Genomic DNA, 16322 nt, shown 5'->3' with positions numbered 1-16322 from the left:
GAGTTTTCGCCCCGTTTAGCGGCGACCGTCGGCTGCCGGTCCAGTGGTAGAGACGCATATCCGCCGCGCAGAGAAGTACCAGCGCAAACTCGCGACTTCAGCGTCTGCAGGAAGTCTGCGGCAAACGAGCGGCAGGCATTAAACGCGTGAAAAGACCCGGATGTTTGCAGTGACGAATCTTTTGGACCGCAAGTAATTGGCGCTCAGCAAACAGGCAAATGAACGCGGGCATTTTGCCGACGAAAGCGGAGGGGTTGCTGCAACGAAAGTTTTTGACCGGTTGGGACAAAACTATTGTGAAATGTGCAAATATTTTGGGTGCATATTGGGCACTGTAAATCTGACTGTATTAATCTGTCTGTCTGTATTAATTTTGTAGCCCCAGCATGCTTGTGTTAGGGACCGGCGGGCTTTTAATAGAGCCCGTTTTCGAACACCTCAACATCAGTCGTTTTACGGTTGATTGTTGGCGTTTCTGTGGGTCCGACATTGTTAGGCTGATCGGGTGATTCGTTGACAGAACATACACCTTCACGCTCCAGTCGGTTTCGAGCAGTCGTTTGCTCTGGTCGCTGAATCCCCAAGACTCCTCACCGTCGGTGTGCTGTTTGTGCACGAGCGCACGTGCGCAGCCGAACACATCAATTATCACTATTGCCCACGCGATTGTCATTCTTTTCCCAGTGTAAATGTGTTAATTCTTTTTGGCTGTGAGCCCTCGTCGTCGCTGAACTGTGAGGCGGGTTTCAACACGCGTTTCGGCGTTTATTTTAAAACAAATTTCGCGTTCTAAAGTCGAACCATCGCGATGCCTATGTTTGCACGTGCCGATGGCGCTCCGCTTGTGGGATCCGGTCCGACGCCCGATGCAATAACGCAGCCCTGCTGGCCTGGCAGCACGCCCACTTTGCGTGGCCAGCTGCTACCGTCACCGAGCCGTGGCTGCACATGTGCATGACTGCAGAACAAACATCTCGGAAACAACAACGTAGATTTTCGGATAGCAGACGTCAACTGGTGTCACACAAATGCCTCTTAAAACAAGGTCCTCAGAACTTATTCGTTTGTTTCTGATGCTGCCTTGAGCGTTATAAGCGCATACAGCTGCCCTCGCCCCAATCAGTTCTAAATGGCCGCATGCCAGTTGTTAAAACATTATGTACAAAACACGGCCCCTGGAGGTCGTCCAATTGTCTGGCGTTGAAAGCATTGTATAAAAAGACGTTATACTGTCCGTCCTCCAAGGCCTATCTTGCTGCATCGGCACATAAACTGAGTGCTGAGTGTTCAGGACATTGGTTAATTGAAAGCCTGCATGCCGACAAAGCCGCGTCGCACGGTAAGTTGATGTCGAGGCGCCATTTGACACCGGTCTGTGGCGACGTCCATGGGCTTACCAATCCCACGCACCCACAAAACGGGCGTTTCGTACGGACTTTATAGCTCCACGAGCGTAACACCAGCAGGTTTCAAATCGATGTAAAAGTATTGCCAGCGTGGAACATAACCACTTGCACTGTGCCGCACCCAGGTGTCATTAAACAACCGGTAAACGTCTGAGGAGGGCCTTCAAACAAGGCGTGCCATTCCTCCGCCTCCGGGCGCCCCGTGCTGGACGGCACGCGGTCCTGACGTGTAATTGTCCCGAGAATGCGCTAGAAGTGGGCGTCCCAGACCGGACGTCACGCCATGGTGACGCGCGCTCACGGCCGGCGCAGTTACGAACCCCGGCCGTCTGCGGGGGGCGGTTCGTGAGCTTTAACCGCGGGCCGTTCGATCCTCGTCATCACTCCGGCGCCCAGGCCGATCCGATGGACAAGCGTCGCAGCCTGACTCAGCCCCTGGCCTGGGACCAGACGTAGAGTAGAGGCTCCGTCGACCGACTGAAGCACGTGGCTCACGTGAAGCCGAGGCAGCTGAGGCAAATCAGCCGCACCGTCTGTAGAGGCGTCGGCAGTGTAATCATGGGCAGCGGCTGAAATCCCAAGCGTCAAGGCGGAAGCAAGGCGACGCAATGACAAGGTCGCACCGTCTGCACGACAAGCTGCCCTGCGCGCAGTCAGCGGCGGCGGACAATGCCTCTCGGACACGGTGAGGTCGCGCCCCTTGTCCATCAACCCGTCTCCGCCCAAGCCAATCACAGCGCGAGGCGGACCGCCGACGAATCTGTAGCAGCCGGCGCGCGCCAAGGTCATGGGGTCACGCACGCGCTGCTCTCCGACCCGGACGCGGTCTGCATCAAGGAGCCGCCGCCGCCGCGAGGGGCGGCCGCAGGGTCGGACCACCGCGGCGGTCCATGTGACGCGGCGCTGATAGATCGGGCGCGGAGGCAGCACGGATACGGATACGCGGATACGGATCGCAGCTGGGGGCGACACGTGCCATCACTTTAATGATGGCGCAAAAATTACTGGGCCCGAAGCGGAGCGAGCGCTTTTGATACAGTCATGGGTGAGGTAAGCGTCCAAGATAGAGGAGGGGTAAGCAGAATTGAGGGCCAAATTGCAGTCCGAAGATACCCTGAACTGAAAGTGACATTTCTGAACCGGACAACCCGAAAAACATGCATTGTACGCACAAAATTCGGGATACCCGTTCCATTTTGAGAAAATTGGGAAGCGTGAACCCTCCAGCTTGCAACCTGCTGTCATGTCAATTAGTACGCCGAATCTACAGGAGTGGTTTCGAACTGAATTAAGTATTTTAGACTGCCATGGTTATAATGCAGGTTCAGGAAGATGCCCCGTGCAGATGCAGCGTAAATTGCGAATCATGTAACGCTCGATCTATTGATTGAGCGTTACATGATTACACGTCACATGATCACACGTCGGTTTTTCATCAAGTCACAGGCGCCATAGTCTTCTCGCCACTGTAAGCCCGGGATCCAGCCGCAGTGAACGGTGGCCCACGCTGGCCCTGGTCACGTTTGCTCCACCGTTCCCAGGCCATGTAGATCTGGCCACTTCCGAAAACCATTTCTGGACCACTTGCCGAGACCTTGGGAGCGTCACAGACTTACGTAGGCGTCTGCTTTATTGTGCAGAAGCCGGCACACTCCGTGGCTCACGAGGCATAATCACATTTACGTGAGAACCGCAGAGCCGCTTAGCCAGCGTGAACGGCGGCTCTCATGCGTACCGACTCCAGAAGCCCAGCACCCGAAGGAAGAGACGGACGGGCGGCCGAATCGAGCCTGGATGTGACAATGGACACGTGTATATGGACAATAGCTTGAATGCAATGTGACGCACCCTGTCTCCCGGACGGGGCACAGCGCTGAGTGAATCCAGCCGCCCCAGTCATCGACCATTCAGCACAAAGCGATGCACCTTGTCTCCTGGACGAGGGCACTTTCTATAGAGCGAATCCAGTCACCCCAGTTATCATGGCCGCTTAGGTCCTTGCATCAGCACAGGATTTAAATGCGCCGGTATCCACGTGGCCGCAAATCCTTGCGTGATGCGTTGATCATCCAGTCTACGTGGCAGCAAGAGGTTTGCCGCACTGAACCGCATCTTCTGATCAGGTGCGCACCATCCGGCCGCTGGGAGATGCAGCACGACCAAGTGCGGGCAGGACATGTGAGCGTGCGTCATGTGCGTGCCCAGCGTACAGCGAAAACCACGCACCTGTTTCCTGACACACATCGCCGGCGCATGAGCACACCTCACTGCCACGGCACCAACTGGCCCTGACCTACACAGAGCTGTCCTGTCTGGTGAACTGGACTAGCCGAGCCATGCCAACCGACAAGAGCCACGCACTGGAAGTGACCGACAGTGACGGGGCAGACGCTGAAAAGCGGCACGCAGCTGTCCAACCGCCCCACATAAACCACTGCACTGGTAATACCTCAACTGCTCTTTCGTTATGTGCGAGAGCGAATAAAGGGATGGGTCATGTTCACGATAGCATATGACAAGCCAGGGGCTCACAAGTGGACCACTGAAGAACCCCCAGCTCTTCACGAACGCCAGTGAGGAACGATCGCAAGCGACGCACACGCACGCGGATAGCCGGAGCTCCCAGGCGTCCACGGGGCACGAGGCGCTCGAATGAAGATGCGTCGACGATGGCGTTTGAAGACCGGGTCGGCTGCCAGGTCTGGCTTCCCTCCGGTCTGCCAGCGCCAGCGCACGGAAGGCAGTGTCTGTCGTGCTGCGCCACCCGGCGCAAGCCCAACTGCCATCTATATCCGTTGTCGGAGAAGCTCTTCGTACTGAAACAAACAAATACGGGATGTTTTTGGTCGCTTTTGACAACCGAGAAACGATGACAGAGCGGAAATCTTTAATATCGGTTCAGAGAGGGTATCCAAAAGGGGAAGGAAAACATCTGATCGGATGTCTTTCCGAAGTGGTCTGGTAAAACGAGTTCTCACAAAGCATACGTCGTTGCAAAGACCAGACCCAAACTCCGGAAGAGCACGTCCATTTCGATTTGTTGAAATATGTATACGGTACGTCATGTGATGGCACTGTCGCCTCGCGCCAGCCTCCTTGGTCCGCTGCTGGCCGATAGCCACTGACGTCTCACGCAAGCGCCATCTCTGGGATATGAACCCACATGTTGGCTCCACAATAGCCCGATCTCCGCCGCTTTGCAAATTGAAGCACCCATGGCAACAACACACAGACAGCAAATTGCAACCACCAATTAGGTAACAACCACATTGATTACAACATCCAGGCACGACAATGTACAGCCGAACTAGCCTTAAAAACAGGCTAGCGACACCACACTGACGCCACCTGTCGGCAGCGTCTATCGGCTGCACTTCACACACCTGCCGCCGGTAGTCGGCCTCCATGTTGGCGAGATCATCGACCATGGCGCGGAAACGCTGGCGCAGCGCCTGGTTGTCGATGCCGGCCATTTCGGCCTCCTGCGCCTCGCGCTGCGCCTGCACGTCCGAGATGCGCCTCTGCAGCTGCTCCAGCTGCTCATCCACGTCCGATGGCGAGTCGGCTACCGGCGCACGGCCAGGGTCGCGTCAGAGGCGACGGCGCACGGCCAGGGTCAGCGAGAGGATCCGGGGCAAAACCTATTTATTGCCGGGGTTAGTCTTGCCGATCCTGTGTAAGACCCACTTCAATGCACACAGGGTGGAAAGAGCCGCGAAATGTGTCACGATCACGCGCGGTTGCCGACAGCTAGGGGCCTGTCTTCAGCATCAGACGGGACCAAAGACCTCTGAAAATAGCAGAGATCAAAGCTAAAACCAGAAGAAAAGACACCACTGATCCACCCAGTCTAAACTGACTGACTTGGACAGGCGACACTCCACATCCGTTCCACTCACAGTACTCGCGTTTGATGGAGAGCGACGGCGACGGCGTGGACTTGGCCGGCGATGCCGTGTGCGGGAACATGCTGCTGTCGAACTCTGTCTTCACTTGGTTCTGGTCCGCCGTGGTGTCCTGAGGCGAACAGGGGCTCGGTCCAGCGGCGCCGCCCCCTCACGGGCAGAGCACAGATGTGCCACGGCGCGATGTTAAGTAGGGAGCGGAAAGAAAGCAGCGAGGGCTGAAGTCATTGTGGGGCGCTAAGAGATCGATGCCGGGCTTCGTGGGAAACGGTCGTTGCGTTATTGTGGGCGGCCACGTACCGTTACGACCAAGAAGATATCTGTTCATTACCGCCGTCCCGTAGCGTCGCAACAAGCGGGAGTGAACAGCACAGGTAACTGAGAGCATCCGGCACCACGGCGGACTGACCATGGTGTTGGACATGTTGGTGGACTCGCCGCCCGAGAACTTGGACTCGGACATGGCCGAGTCCTCCGGGTCATCGAGCCGGTTGAAGCTGCGGTCGGCCTCCTCGTCGCTGTCGCTCAGCTCCTCCCCGAATATGTCATGCTCGCCTGTCGGCCAGCAGGCGACCGTCACGCACGCACACACGCATGAACAGTCAGGGTTTCTAAGTTCTAAGTCATCTCAGCAGCACGTCAGGGCCCCGTGGAAGAGCCGAGGGGAGCTTAATGGGGTTTACTTCATGAGGAATACGTTCGTCATGCTCTGCATGGCGTCAATACCGATGACAACGGGTGTCATTGTGCCGTGGCGAATACGACCGTAACTCACTGCGTCATCATACAGCCACTGCGGTGCTGGGCAAATCACAAGTAAAAGACCTAATACCAGCCGGCGCCTTCCGGGTTTGGCCCTGACCGCGACAAGGCAAGGCCCTAAGAGCACGCCGGGGCGTGGGCATGACGCGTACCGAGCTCCTCCTTGATGGTGGCAAGGGTCGAGCCGCCCGCCTCGTCCTTCTTCTTCTCTTCGTCCACCACCTCGTGGCGCACGTGCACCGCCTCGTTGTCCATGCGCAGCAGACGCTTCACCTCCTTCTCGATCTCGGGCACCTCCACGAACTGGCCGGACGGGGCTCCGCGTGAGAACGAGCGGCGCCATCACACTCGGGCACCTCCACAAACTGGCCGGACGGGGCGCCGCGTGAGAACGAGCGGCGCAATCACACTCGGGCACCTCCACGAACTGGCCGAACGGGGCGCCGCGTGAGACCGAGCGGCGCCATCACACTTGGATAACAACTCCAACCAACTGTGCAATAGTGCTGTATGGAGATGGAAAGATCGAAAAGGGCCTTCGCGTGACCTGTTTGACTTGGGGGGTTATCACAGGCAGACATACACTGAGCTTTGGCACGCTATCGAAGAGAAGCAAAACTTCCAACTAGTTGGCCACAAGAACAACAGATATCAGTAGTTCAGTTGTTAAGCCACGTGTCTGAGAAACCCGAAGTAAGGGGCTCGATTCCCCGCGGTGCCAGCTCTTCATGCCAGGGTGAGAGGTGAACAACGCCACATAGCCTTAGCAGCCGAGTGCACCACAAAGCTGCAATTGCAAATAAAAATAGGTACTGCTTTGACGTAATGCAGCTCATGCCCGAAGAAATCAAGGAGGGGGAAAACGCCAAAGAAGAGCGAAATTTCATGTTAATACCAGCAATGATTCATGATAATCAGTTTCCAAAAATCGCTCTGATGTGCCAGCCGACGAGGGCGGAAAGGCCGCCGTCACATTCTCCGAGCGCTATAAGTTACCAAAAATTATCTGTCAACTAACTACTGACTACTATAAACCAACTAAGGTCGAAGTCATCGGCACAAGGCCCTCCATGGCATGCACGCGGCTGGGAAAGAGCTGCCAGGCAACAGGAGCATCACCTTTTTCTTCAGCGTGCGTCGGAAGCGTCGCTTGCGGACGTTCTTCAAGGGCGGCGTCAGGCCGTGGGGGTACAGGTACTTCTTCTCCACCTTACTCGGGTCCCGGCGCTTCTTGTTGGGCGATTCCTCGTCGGAGGCGTCGTCGTCCTCCTTGCAAAACATCATCTGCAAGCAGGGAGGCATGTAGCAAGACCGACAATACTGCTAGTAACAAAATTAGCTGGCATGTGGGATGCTTTTCTATTAAACATGGCACAGAACAGCATGACAGGCGCAGAGACAGGCATAAAAAACGGCACAAAACTGACAGAAGGTTGGATGCAGCCACCAAAAAGGATGACAGGGGAGGGAGCAAAACACCCATGCCTGCAGCGCTGTAAAAATGCTGGCAAGATCTCCCTTTACATTTAATTGTAATGTAGCTGGAGTGATATTCGAACCCCCACATAAGATGTGGCCTTGGCTGACGACAAGGCACTGCGCCGTGGCTAGAAAAGGTTTATGACGTACCTGGTGCGCTCACGCCAACCTCCCTTGACACGGTTATGATTTAACAATTTTGAAATTGGATGATGCCATTTAATGCACTTGCCACAAACTTTTCAGCATTTTCCACCATTGTACTAAGTGAACAAGATGATCACGATCGTTATTCCCTAACAAGAAGGTGATAAGTGCCTCACATGATTAATGAAGATGCGTAACAACGCTATGTCTACATCACACCTGGGCCAAGTGTTTTGGATAAAATCTGGCTCCACATAATTCTACCACTAACTTGCACGATTACTGCATGGGCCCTTGACAATGTATATGGCATTGTCACATAGCACATGCAGAGTATGCAAAATCCGTACGTAGAAATCCAGAAAACGCAATCGTCTTCAACGGAAAATGGATGACGCAAACTGAAGTGCTGCGCGGATCCTGCATAAGTGGACATACCTGACAGATATCTGCCGTTTTGTAGAAGTTTTTGCCGTCGATAGTTTTATATGATTCTGTCATGGTTGGCACATCGACAATCTGAAACAGAATCATGGGTATTGGTCATTCAAAAAAGGCTACCACCAGCAATCAGCAAAACACTTGCTAATTGAGTGTCTCCTTCACCTAAACCACTTGCATGACAATTCATCTAGTCCAGGCAACTATTCGATCGGCCTGGTGACACAGGCCAGTTGACCATTCTCTACTCAGCATATGGCCTTGGCCCGCGGAACATTTCTGAAGATATTGCTTGGAAGCACGCATATATGAACTAACCAACCAACCTAATGATCTCTCCCTTCTCATATCCTCATCAAGTGAACACACTCGGACCCTCAGCCGACTCCCACCCGCGGCATGTCCTCCGACAGCGACGTCGGCCCTCTCCACCGGCTGTGTCAGCTCGGCCGGCTGGTGAAGGTCGCCTCACCTTGGCCGGCAGGTACCAGTTGTCGAAGCGCACCGTGCCGCGCCGCATGTCCGACTCCATGCTGATGAACAGGCGGTCCTTGATGTTGGACATGCCCTCGCGGATGGCGTGTCGCAGGCTCTGGGCCGGCACCTGCCGACGGCGGACACCGCCCGTAGTGAGCCGACACGTCACTCCCGCGGGTCACGGCTGGTGCTGGCTGCATGATTCCGCAGCGGGTCTGTTGATTCCATGTGACGTGCGTGGCCGACTGTTCAGTGTGAGCCCAACCCCGCGCCAGCCCCTATTTCGGAGTCACCTCGTCCAGGCTGATAGGCAAGGAGGCGGGTGCTACGGCCAGACTAGCTGGGATACAAGTTCCTCATGTACCTGGGGTATACAGGTTACCTTTCCCCTTTCTTTGAAGTGTTTTTTCTAGTGACCAGAGTTGACCCTCTTCACACCCACACATCTGGCCTTTGGATCAATACAAAACAGTGGCACACATAGTCATTATTTCACTGAGCAAATGTCCTGTGTAAAGTATATACATATACCATCCATCCCATTATCATGTCACATCCTAAAGAAATTATTGTCAAGTTGGTTGTGTTTCATGCCAAGGCATTCAATCTGGATGGACAAGTGTAGCAAGTGTAATGGAAAAGTCCAGCTGAACTACACACAAAGTGTACAAAGCTGTACTTAAAAACTAGTGATTATTCACTTTCCTTTTTTCCAATTTCCACACATTTCCTTTCAAGACACAAGCAATGGGCAGCAATCAAAAGCAAAACAGCTGTTGATAACACATGGAACTTACTGGTGGGAGGCGGAGAACAAACTGATTCTCTAGCTCCACTGGAGGCTCGGACCCGGGTGGACGGTTGCTCTTATTCATCCTGGAAGCTGTCAAATCATCACAATCAGTGCTGCACTTAGGAACTATATTTGCCTTGTGTAATGGATCTGTAAAAATTTCCTGGCATGCCACATCACCCAATTGTTTGGCTTGTAACATAAGTCAAGTGCAATCATGTAAAAGAAGTTACATTCATGTTTGTGCCTGTAGCACAGCTGACCAGTTAAAGCCACCTGGCTCCTAGCCCATCCGTGGGACAAAGGGGAGATGACACCATGAGGAAGTGGGGAACACAGGTAGTGATCAACATGAGCACATGGGACAAAAACAATGGGCTGTATATGTGTCCTAGGCCACCACTTTGAAGGCAACAAAAGGGACTAGGAGCTACAATGTGCCGCATTCCTGCACTAGTCAATTTCCTATGTCATAAAACAATGCACTTTACATATACTACATAGCAATTAATAATGCATAATTAAACACAGACTTAAACAATAACACCAATGTAGAGTAACACTGAAGAAATTATTGTTCAAACACCAAGCCACAGAAACCAGTTTGGCTTATAATTACACAATTCTTTTGGGGTTAAATTTTTTCAGGTTGCACAGTATATGTTATCTACAGGGGAAGGTTCAACACTCATTGTGAGCATTTTGTGACCTGACACTAGGGCATAGCACTGTGAAGTTAAGGCAGGGGTAAAGATTCACCATAAAATATGCTAGATATATACCATATGGAAGGCTCTCAATTCACCCCCTGAGAGGGATGGCCTATGGCCAGTCACAGTGGCTGCTCAATGTCAAATATGGTAAAGGGCAGGGCAGACAGTGCTGATCACTGTGGCAGATTCAACTGTTGCCACCAAATGATGCTGCTTAGCCAGGATTTGGTGATCATATGGTGAGGCCAGGGCAGGGGTGTAGCTTCCTCTTCAGTTGAGGACTCTCCATCTAGACTGAGAAGTCTGGGCCAAATCCAGAGAGAAGCCTGGTTTTCAATGCATTGGGGGGACAGGTTTGGATATTTTTCACTGCTCTCCCCCCCCCCCCCCCCAACTTATTCAGTAAACCCACACCTCCGGGCTATGGTTCACACATCTGCTGATAATCACCAGCTCTGGTATCATAAATCCCCTCAATCAAACAGGTGTGGACAAAAAAGAAGATGCTGCTGGCAGTATAATGAAACCTGATATCCCAAAAAAGCAGAGTGAAACCTGAATATTTTGTTTTAAAATTTGTGTGACACTAGGAACTGAGCTACTATAACTTTTGAAACACCACCTTATTTTAATACACTGCTACATGACTGCCTGATTGTCCTATGCCATCCTAGCTTTTAGGAAGTCCAAAGACAGGTGCTCTCTTCATCTTACAAATAAGCCAGACTGCAAAATACAGTAGAATTTGGCCATCTCATTAGGTTGGCCATCACATGGCCAGGTAGGGCTGGGGCAAGACTTGGTACTTTGAGCAGGCTTTGGAAATTTTAGGGCAGAAATCCTCCAACAGGATGGCTCAGATCATTTAGGGATAGCTTGTGGTCCCTTGTGGCAGATATTCAGCTAGGGATATATCTTGTTGATTTTCAGTGGTCTACCACCTTTCAGAGACCGGCAAATCAGTAACTACAGTAATTTCATATATTTCCATAGCAGATGAACATAGCTATCTGTTATACCAGCAGTCTATTGAATTATAATATTTCAGTATGGTGCCCTCATATAACAGAGTGACTGGTAATGGTAGAACTACTGTTATTAATGCATACTTAGTTCTCCATTGAACAAATACTTTGCAAAATAAGTTTCTTGCTTTGACACTTGCTTTGACATGTATGGTTTCACACCACATACACTTCTACCAATAGAGGAGTTCTTCCCATGGAGCTTGGAAGATTATGTTTGCAGAGGGGTATATGTTTATCAATGCAGGCCAGGCAACTGAAAAACTCTATTACAAATACCTGACTGTATGCTGCCATATGCTAATAACCCAAATTTGGGTAACCGAGCTCCAATACACAGGTAAAGAAATAAAGCATGCATACTCCCCAAAATATTGCAGCAGACCCGGTACCTGAAAAGGACATATACACAGGAAATGATGTAGTTAAATTAGGGCTCAGATTAGCTACAAAACAGAGCATGATAAGCTACAAAACAGGGCAAGATTAGATACAAAACAAACCAGGACCAGCTACAAAACAGAGTGAATTGTTGTCCTGAAAGAACCACCCAAATTTTGTTTGAAAAAGTAATGAAAACTAGAAAACCACACTCACACCCTCAAGAACTAGCTCATGATGAAAGTCCGAGACACGACCACAACCTCCATGCACCTGGCCACAAAAAGGGTCAAAATATTGGGGCAACAATTTGCATCATATCCCACAAAAACTTAAAAAATCACCCGTAGTTGGCGCAGCTGTCACCTTACAAAACGCCCCGCAACTACACAGCGTCAATGGTAATCCTTATGGGGACAATGCGCTAAGCCATGCTCCACCCAGGGCAATACAACACCTCACCTTCACACCTTAGGGATCCCACTATCCGTTCGCTTCTAGCGGTGTTTGAAGCAAAGGCGTCAAGCTGGGCTCCTTTGAGTATTTTCGTTTCCAAGTCGATAGAGAATTTTTGCCTACAGACTTGTGAGGGCATTTCGTGGCATCCTGCTGCTCTAGAAATTTCCATAATTTTGTTGAGGACTCGGCGAACAGGCCGTATTGCGGTGCTGATTTCTTGGCTTTGGAGACAAATTTAGGGTGTGGGGGGGGGGGGAGGGACGATTGCTGAGTTGTGCGTGTAGGCGTAGCGTACTATTATAAAATACTATATCGTCGTGGCAAATGATGGAGTAGTTGGTTGCGTAGCTATGTAGCGCACTGCGATTTATTTTGAACCGTCCCCTGTTTGGGATCCACCCAAGTTTCTCGTACGGATGCTTAATCACAGCATCATGTGACTCTTGGTGGAAACATCGCACGTAGCTAAGTACGCTGTAAGCACCGCAAAAGCCATACTAACGGGTGCCAGCTGAGCCATCACGCTGAGTGTGGATAAGTAGTGTGCTAACGGCGGTGATATTGCCTCGCGTCGTAACCGCTCGCTTGTGCGGTACTCAGTGATAAGGTTGCAAAGGAGTCAAGTTCTATGTGCGTGATGTGAATACAAAATTAACGCCATCAGTATCCGTATCCTCCGAAGATCTCCGCACGCACGTTTTATTGGCAGTCTATATGTTGTCCTATGACCCTGAACCCTGACATTTCAGCTGCCCAATTGATTGGCCGGCCCCGAGGCGCCTAAATCCTGGGTTTACCGCCACCCGGCTCAACATTCGTTGGTCAATCTCGCATGAGGGAAGGAGCAACAGTCAGTGATGCCCGATTCGGGAGTGTGAAAACACGCAAAATATCGAATTGGCACGTTAAAAATATTGACAACCCACACCCGACTCAAGCTGGTCAGACATCGCCACACCGCCCAGCCTAAGTGACGCAGTGCGTTGTGAAGCTGGATGGTGTTGTCACTACCCCAGCCGTCGTGCGATGCATACGTGTTGCCTCGTTTTATCGAACCATCTGTATGTGCGGTCACACCGCGGAAATACGTGACTATGGTGAGTTGCACAAGTCGTGTTTAAACGTTGGATTAATCTTCCGCCCTTATATTGCATAAGAACGAATGCAGCTGCCTAGTAGGTCAGAATTTCTTAATGTGATTGCCCATATGCGGGTATATACGGTTGAACGACGATTATGAACCCGCGCAACACCATGGTACCTTACTGATGGATCACTGATAACGCAGGAAGAAAGTGAGACGTTGGTGGCTTTCGGTCTGGTCGTTGCGCTACCACCAATTCCAGCCACTTATGTCAGAAAGGAGAACTACCACGGAATGGAACTGAATCCCTTCAAGTTGGTGTGGGATTAAGCTTGAGCTTGGACTTCAGACGCGCGAGGAGCTGACGTCACTTGTGGCCGGGTGTCCAGCATGGGCACCGAACGATCTTAGGAATACCGACGCCTCCGCGCTGTCTTGATCGGCCCCTCGCGTTCAGTGTTAACCCCTCGTACTTGGTCTGTCTCGCCCTCGGTCTGGCCGCTCTCTCCCGCGGTAAGACCCAGAGAGAGCCCAAGAGACCATGACCTTTTCCACCGGCCCGGTGTGTCCCGCCTCCGCCCCCTTCGCGCTCACCTCCTCATTCAACAATATCACCAGCTACCACTATCATTTTGGTGCTTCTATTGTCAGACTATCGTTTCCTGTGAAGGAGCTAAGCCCAGTGACAACGCCTATGTGTTGCGTAATGTGTTCGATGAACGAAAGCTGCAGCATGCACTCCTGGAGGAGTTCGTATTATTCTTTTGTCAATAGCATTATGTCACTGCCCTCAATGCTGCTGACGGAGGAAAAGACCAATACCGCAATGCTGCATCTGTCTGCGGGATTACTTGCTGTTGTATTTTTGTGGACCAGTATGTAATGCTGGTTTTATACAACTTGCATCACAATATTGCGGTCGCTTTTTTGTAGTGGTAGCCTGTACACCAGTGTCCCGCTATGATGGATGTTGACTCCTCAAAGTGATTTGACGGGCCGAGTCATGGAAGTCGCCACAAGGGGACAGGTACGCACACCTTCTCGGATATAGTCCACTATGTTGCTGGCTCCCGATTATATATATATATATATATATATATATATATATATATGCATATATATACATATGCATATATATATACATATATATGTATATATACGTATATATATACGTATATATATATATATATATATATATATATATATATACACACAAGCTACGCTTGCTGCATATTTTTATCACATCATGTCCGTAGTCACAGCAATGGCATATGGAAGCCTAGTAGTTTGCATCATTTCCGTGCGAACGCACTTGTTTTGTGAAGCTTAATGGGTGCAGTTGTACCTTTCTCTTGCGCACTGAAAATTGAAATAAGAGCACAGTTCATCATTGGGTGCTTCCGTACATATATCATATATAGTCTGTTATGCGCCTTTGGTGCATATATTCATGTATTCACAGGAATAATGCTCGCAGTGTATCTGGCATTGTATTCCGTTTACATGAAGCTTTTCAACATACCAAAATTCCATCGAAAAACATGTGCGTTTCAGGTAATGTAAAGCAAAACATAAGCACTCATCCTCACGTCATTTTAGGAAGTGGTTCTCAACCTTTCCCCAAAACGCTCAGGCACATTCCTTTTCCGCTTACCTCATCAAATATGCCTTGCGAGCCAGCTGTACTTCTGGAAGACACTGTTCCAAGCTGTTGTGCCACCGAAGGGTAAGCGACCCTAACCCGCTTCAGCTCCAACATATGGCAAATGTGAAACGACCTTAATGTCAATGCCACGAGCAACACATGTTGATTGTAAAAGCGATGCTGGTTGAGCTGGCTCTTCATCGACCATGCTCGTGTGGGAAAGTTCAACCTTCGTTCGGATCCGAGCAGTGGAATCATTACATAGCAGAGCATTGACCAGAGCGGACTTCGAACAAAAACCCCGATGCCTGGCGTTGCAGTCTCCGTAAGCCGCGAGGCATCGGTCCGTTTGCTGGTATTAGGAGGTGGCCAGTGAGGGAACGAAAACGGCAATGTTTCGGCAAGACATACCTTTGAACGTTTCAGGATGCCAATTCGTTGGTTTAGAAGGTGCTCCGGGAGCATGTTCACCTGTGTCATTAATATATTTATAATTGGAACGGATCAACCTTCACGGCACCGCGAACTGGTCCGGTGGTGAGGCTAGATAAGCAAACATAAAATACCTTTTCTTATTCTCGGCACTTTTGACCTGTCTGGAGCACATTCTCAAAATTTAACATGCAAAATTTACTCCCCCGTCCAAGATAGTAGACAGATGGCGATGCGTTTAGGACTTACTGCACGAGCAGTTCAAACGCTAGCTGCATTTCATTGGCCCAGTGTTCCCTTCTTTGCTCGTATGTACTGGAGGCGAGGAGGGGGAGGTGAGAAGAGCATTGAAGGGGCTTAACAGAAGTGTTATACATCTAGATGGGGTTTTGAACTGAAATAGTCGTTTTGAAGATTATTATGTGCAGTTTGCAGCCCTGCCCTTCTTAAGAATTAAAACCCTCCGGTTTTTTAGCTAAACGCCATCGAAAATGTGCAAACTATTCCTTGCAGACTATTTCATCGCCAATCAGGGACGCATGATGCAAAAGCAATGCCATTCAAATCCTGCCCCCCATAGGCCGTGCGAAAAAAACAAGGCCAAGAAGAATATTTTCGTCGAGCCAGCCACATACAGTGAGACCAATATCGAGATTATCGAGAGGTGGAGACGGGTTTTGTGGGAGACCACTATGAGACCACGATCCCTAATCGACGCGGGTGTCCAATAATTGGCACAGAGACTCTGGTTCAGCATACTGCCCCTTGGCTGAAATGCGATGGAGAGCTCCCCGCTCTGTAATGAAACCCCCGACTGAAACGTGGCCTTTCATTGTCTCATTGTGGACTCCCATCGGAAATTATTACATTCACTGACATTGCCAGAAGTTCCTGGTCAACGCAAGAGGCCCTCTAGCATTCTGGGTCCAGCCTCCGCCCCTGTTCAGCAAATGTTACCCTGGCCGTCTCGGGGCCCCTTGCTCTGCTAGGCACTGTGGGCCTCTGACCGGCACGAGAGCCTCATTGTTTCAGGGGTCCCAACCAATGCAAATTGCGGGTTTCCAACCTCTTCCTTGCTCGGGAAATGGGCTCCCAGGGCTCAGACCAACACGGAGCCGATTGTTCGTTGTTGACGATTCTGACCAAAAGAGGCCTGCGTTGCCTTTGGGTGCC

At 50.9% G+C, this 16322-nt stretch overlaps 1 protein-coding gene across 1 annotated transcript; it reads right to left on the bottom strand.

The window, feature by feature from the left end:
* Window positions 1-3036: 3036 nt before the first annotated feature.
* Window positions 3037-9504, bottom strand: LOC119100917 (transcription initiation factor TFIID subunit 7). Its single transcript, XM_037224118.1, has 9 exons — window positions 9415-9504; window positions 8613-8744; window positions 8138-8218; window positions 7193-7357; window positions 6226-6376; window positions 5721-5866; window positions 5306-5423; window positions 4790-4971; window positions 3037-4222 (listed from the first exon to the last, which is right to left on the bottom strand). The coding sequence occupies exons 1-9, from the start codon at window positions 9490-9492 to the stop codon at window positions 4193-4195; spliced, it is 1083 nt and encodes a 360-aa protein (XP_037080013.1). The 5' UTR covers window positions 9493-9504; the 3' UTR covers window positions 3037-4192.
* Window positions 9505-16322: the final 6818 nt, after the last annotated feature.

The sequence above is a fragment of the Pollicipes pollicipes genome, unplaced genomic scaffold, assembly GCF_011947565.3.
Source record: "Pollicipes pollicipes isolate AB1234 unplaced genomic scaffold, Ppol_2.1 Scaffold_4881;HRSCAF=5763_pilon_pilon_pilon, whole genome shotgun sequence".
Classification (NCBI taxonomy): domain Eukaryota; kingdom Metazoa; phylum Arthropoda; class Thecostraca; order Pollicipedomorpha; family Pollicipedidae; genus Pollicipes; species Pollicipes pollicipes.
This window is presented reverse-complemented; position numbering and strand designations above follow the sequence as displayed.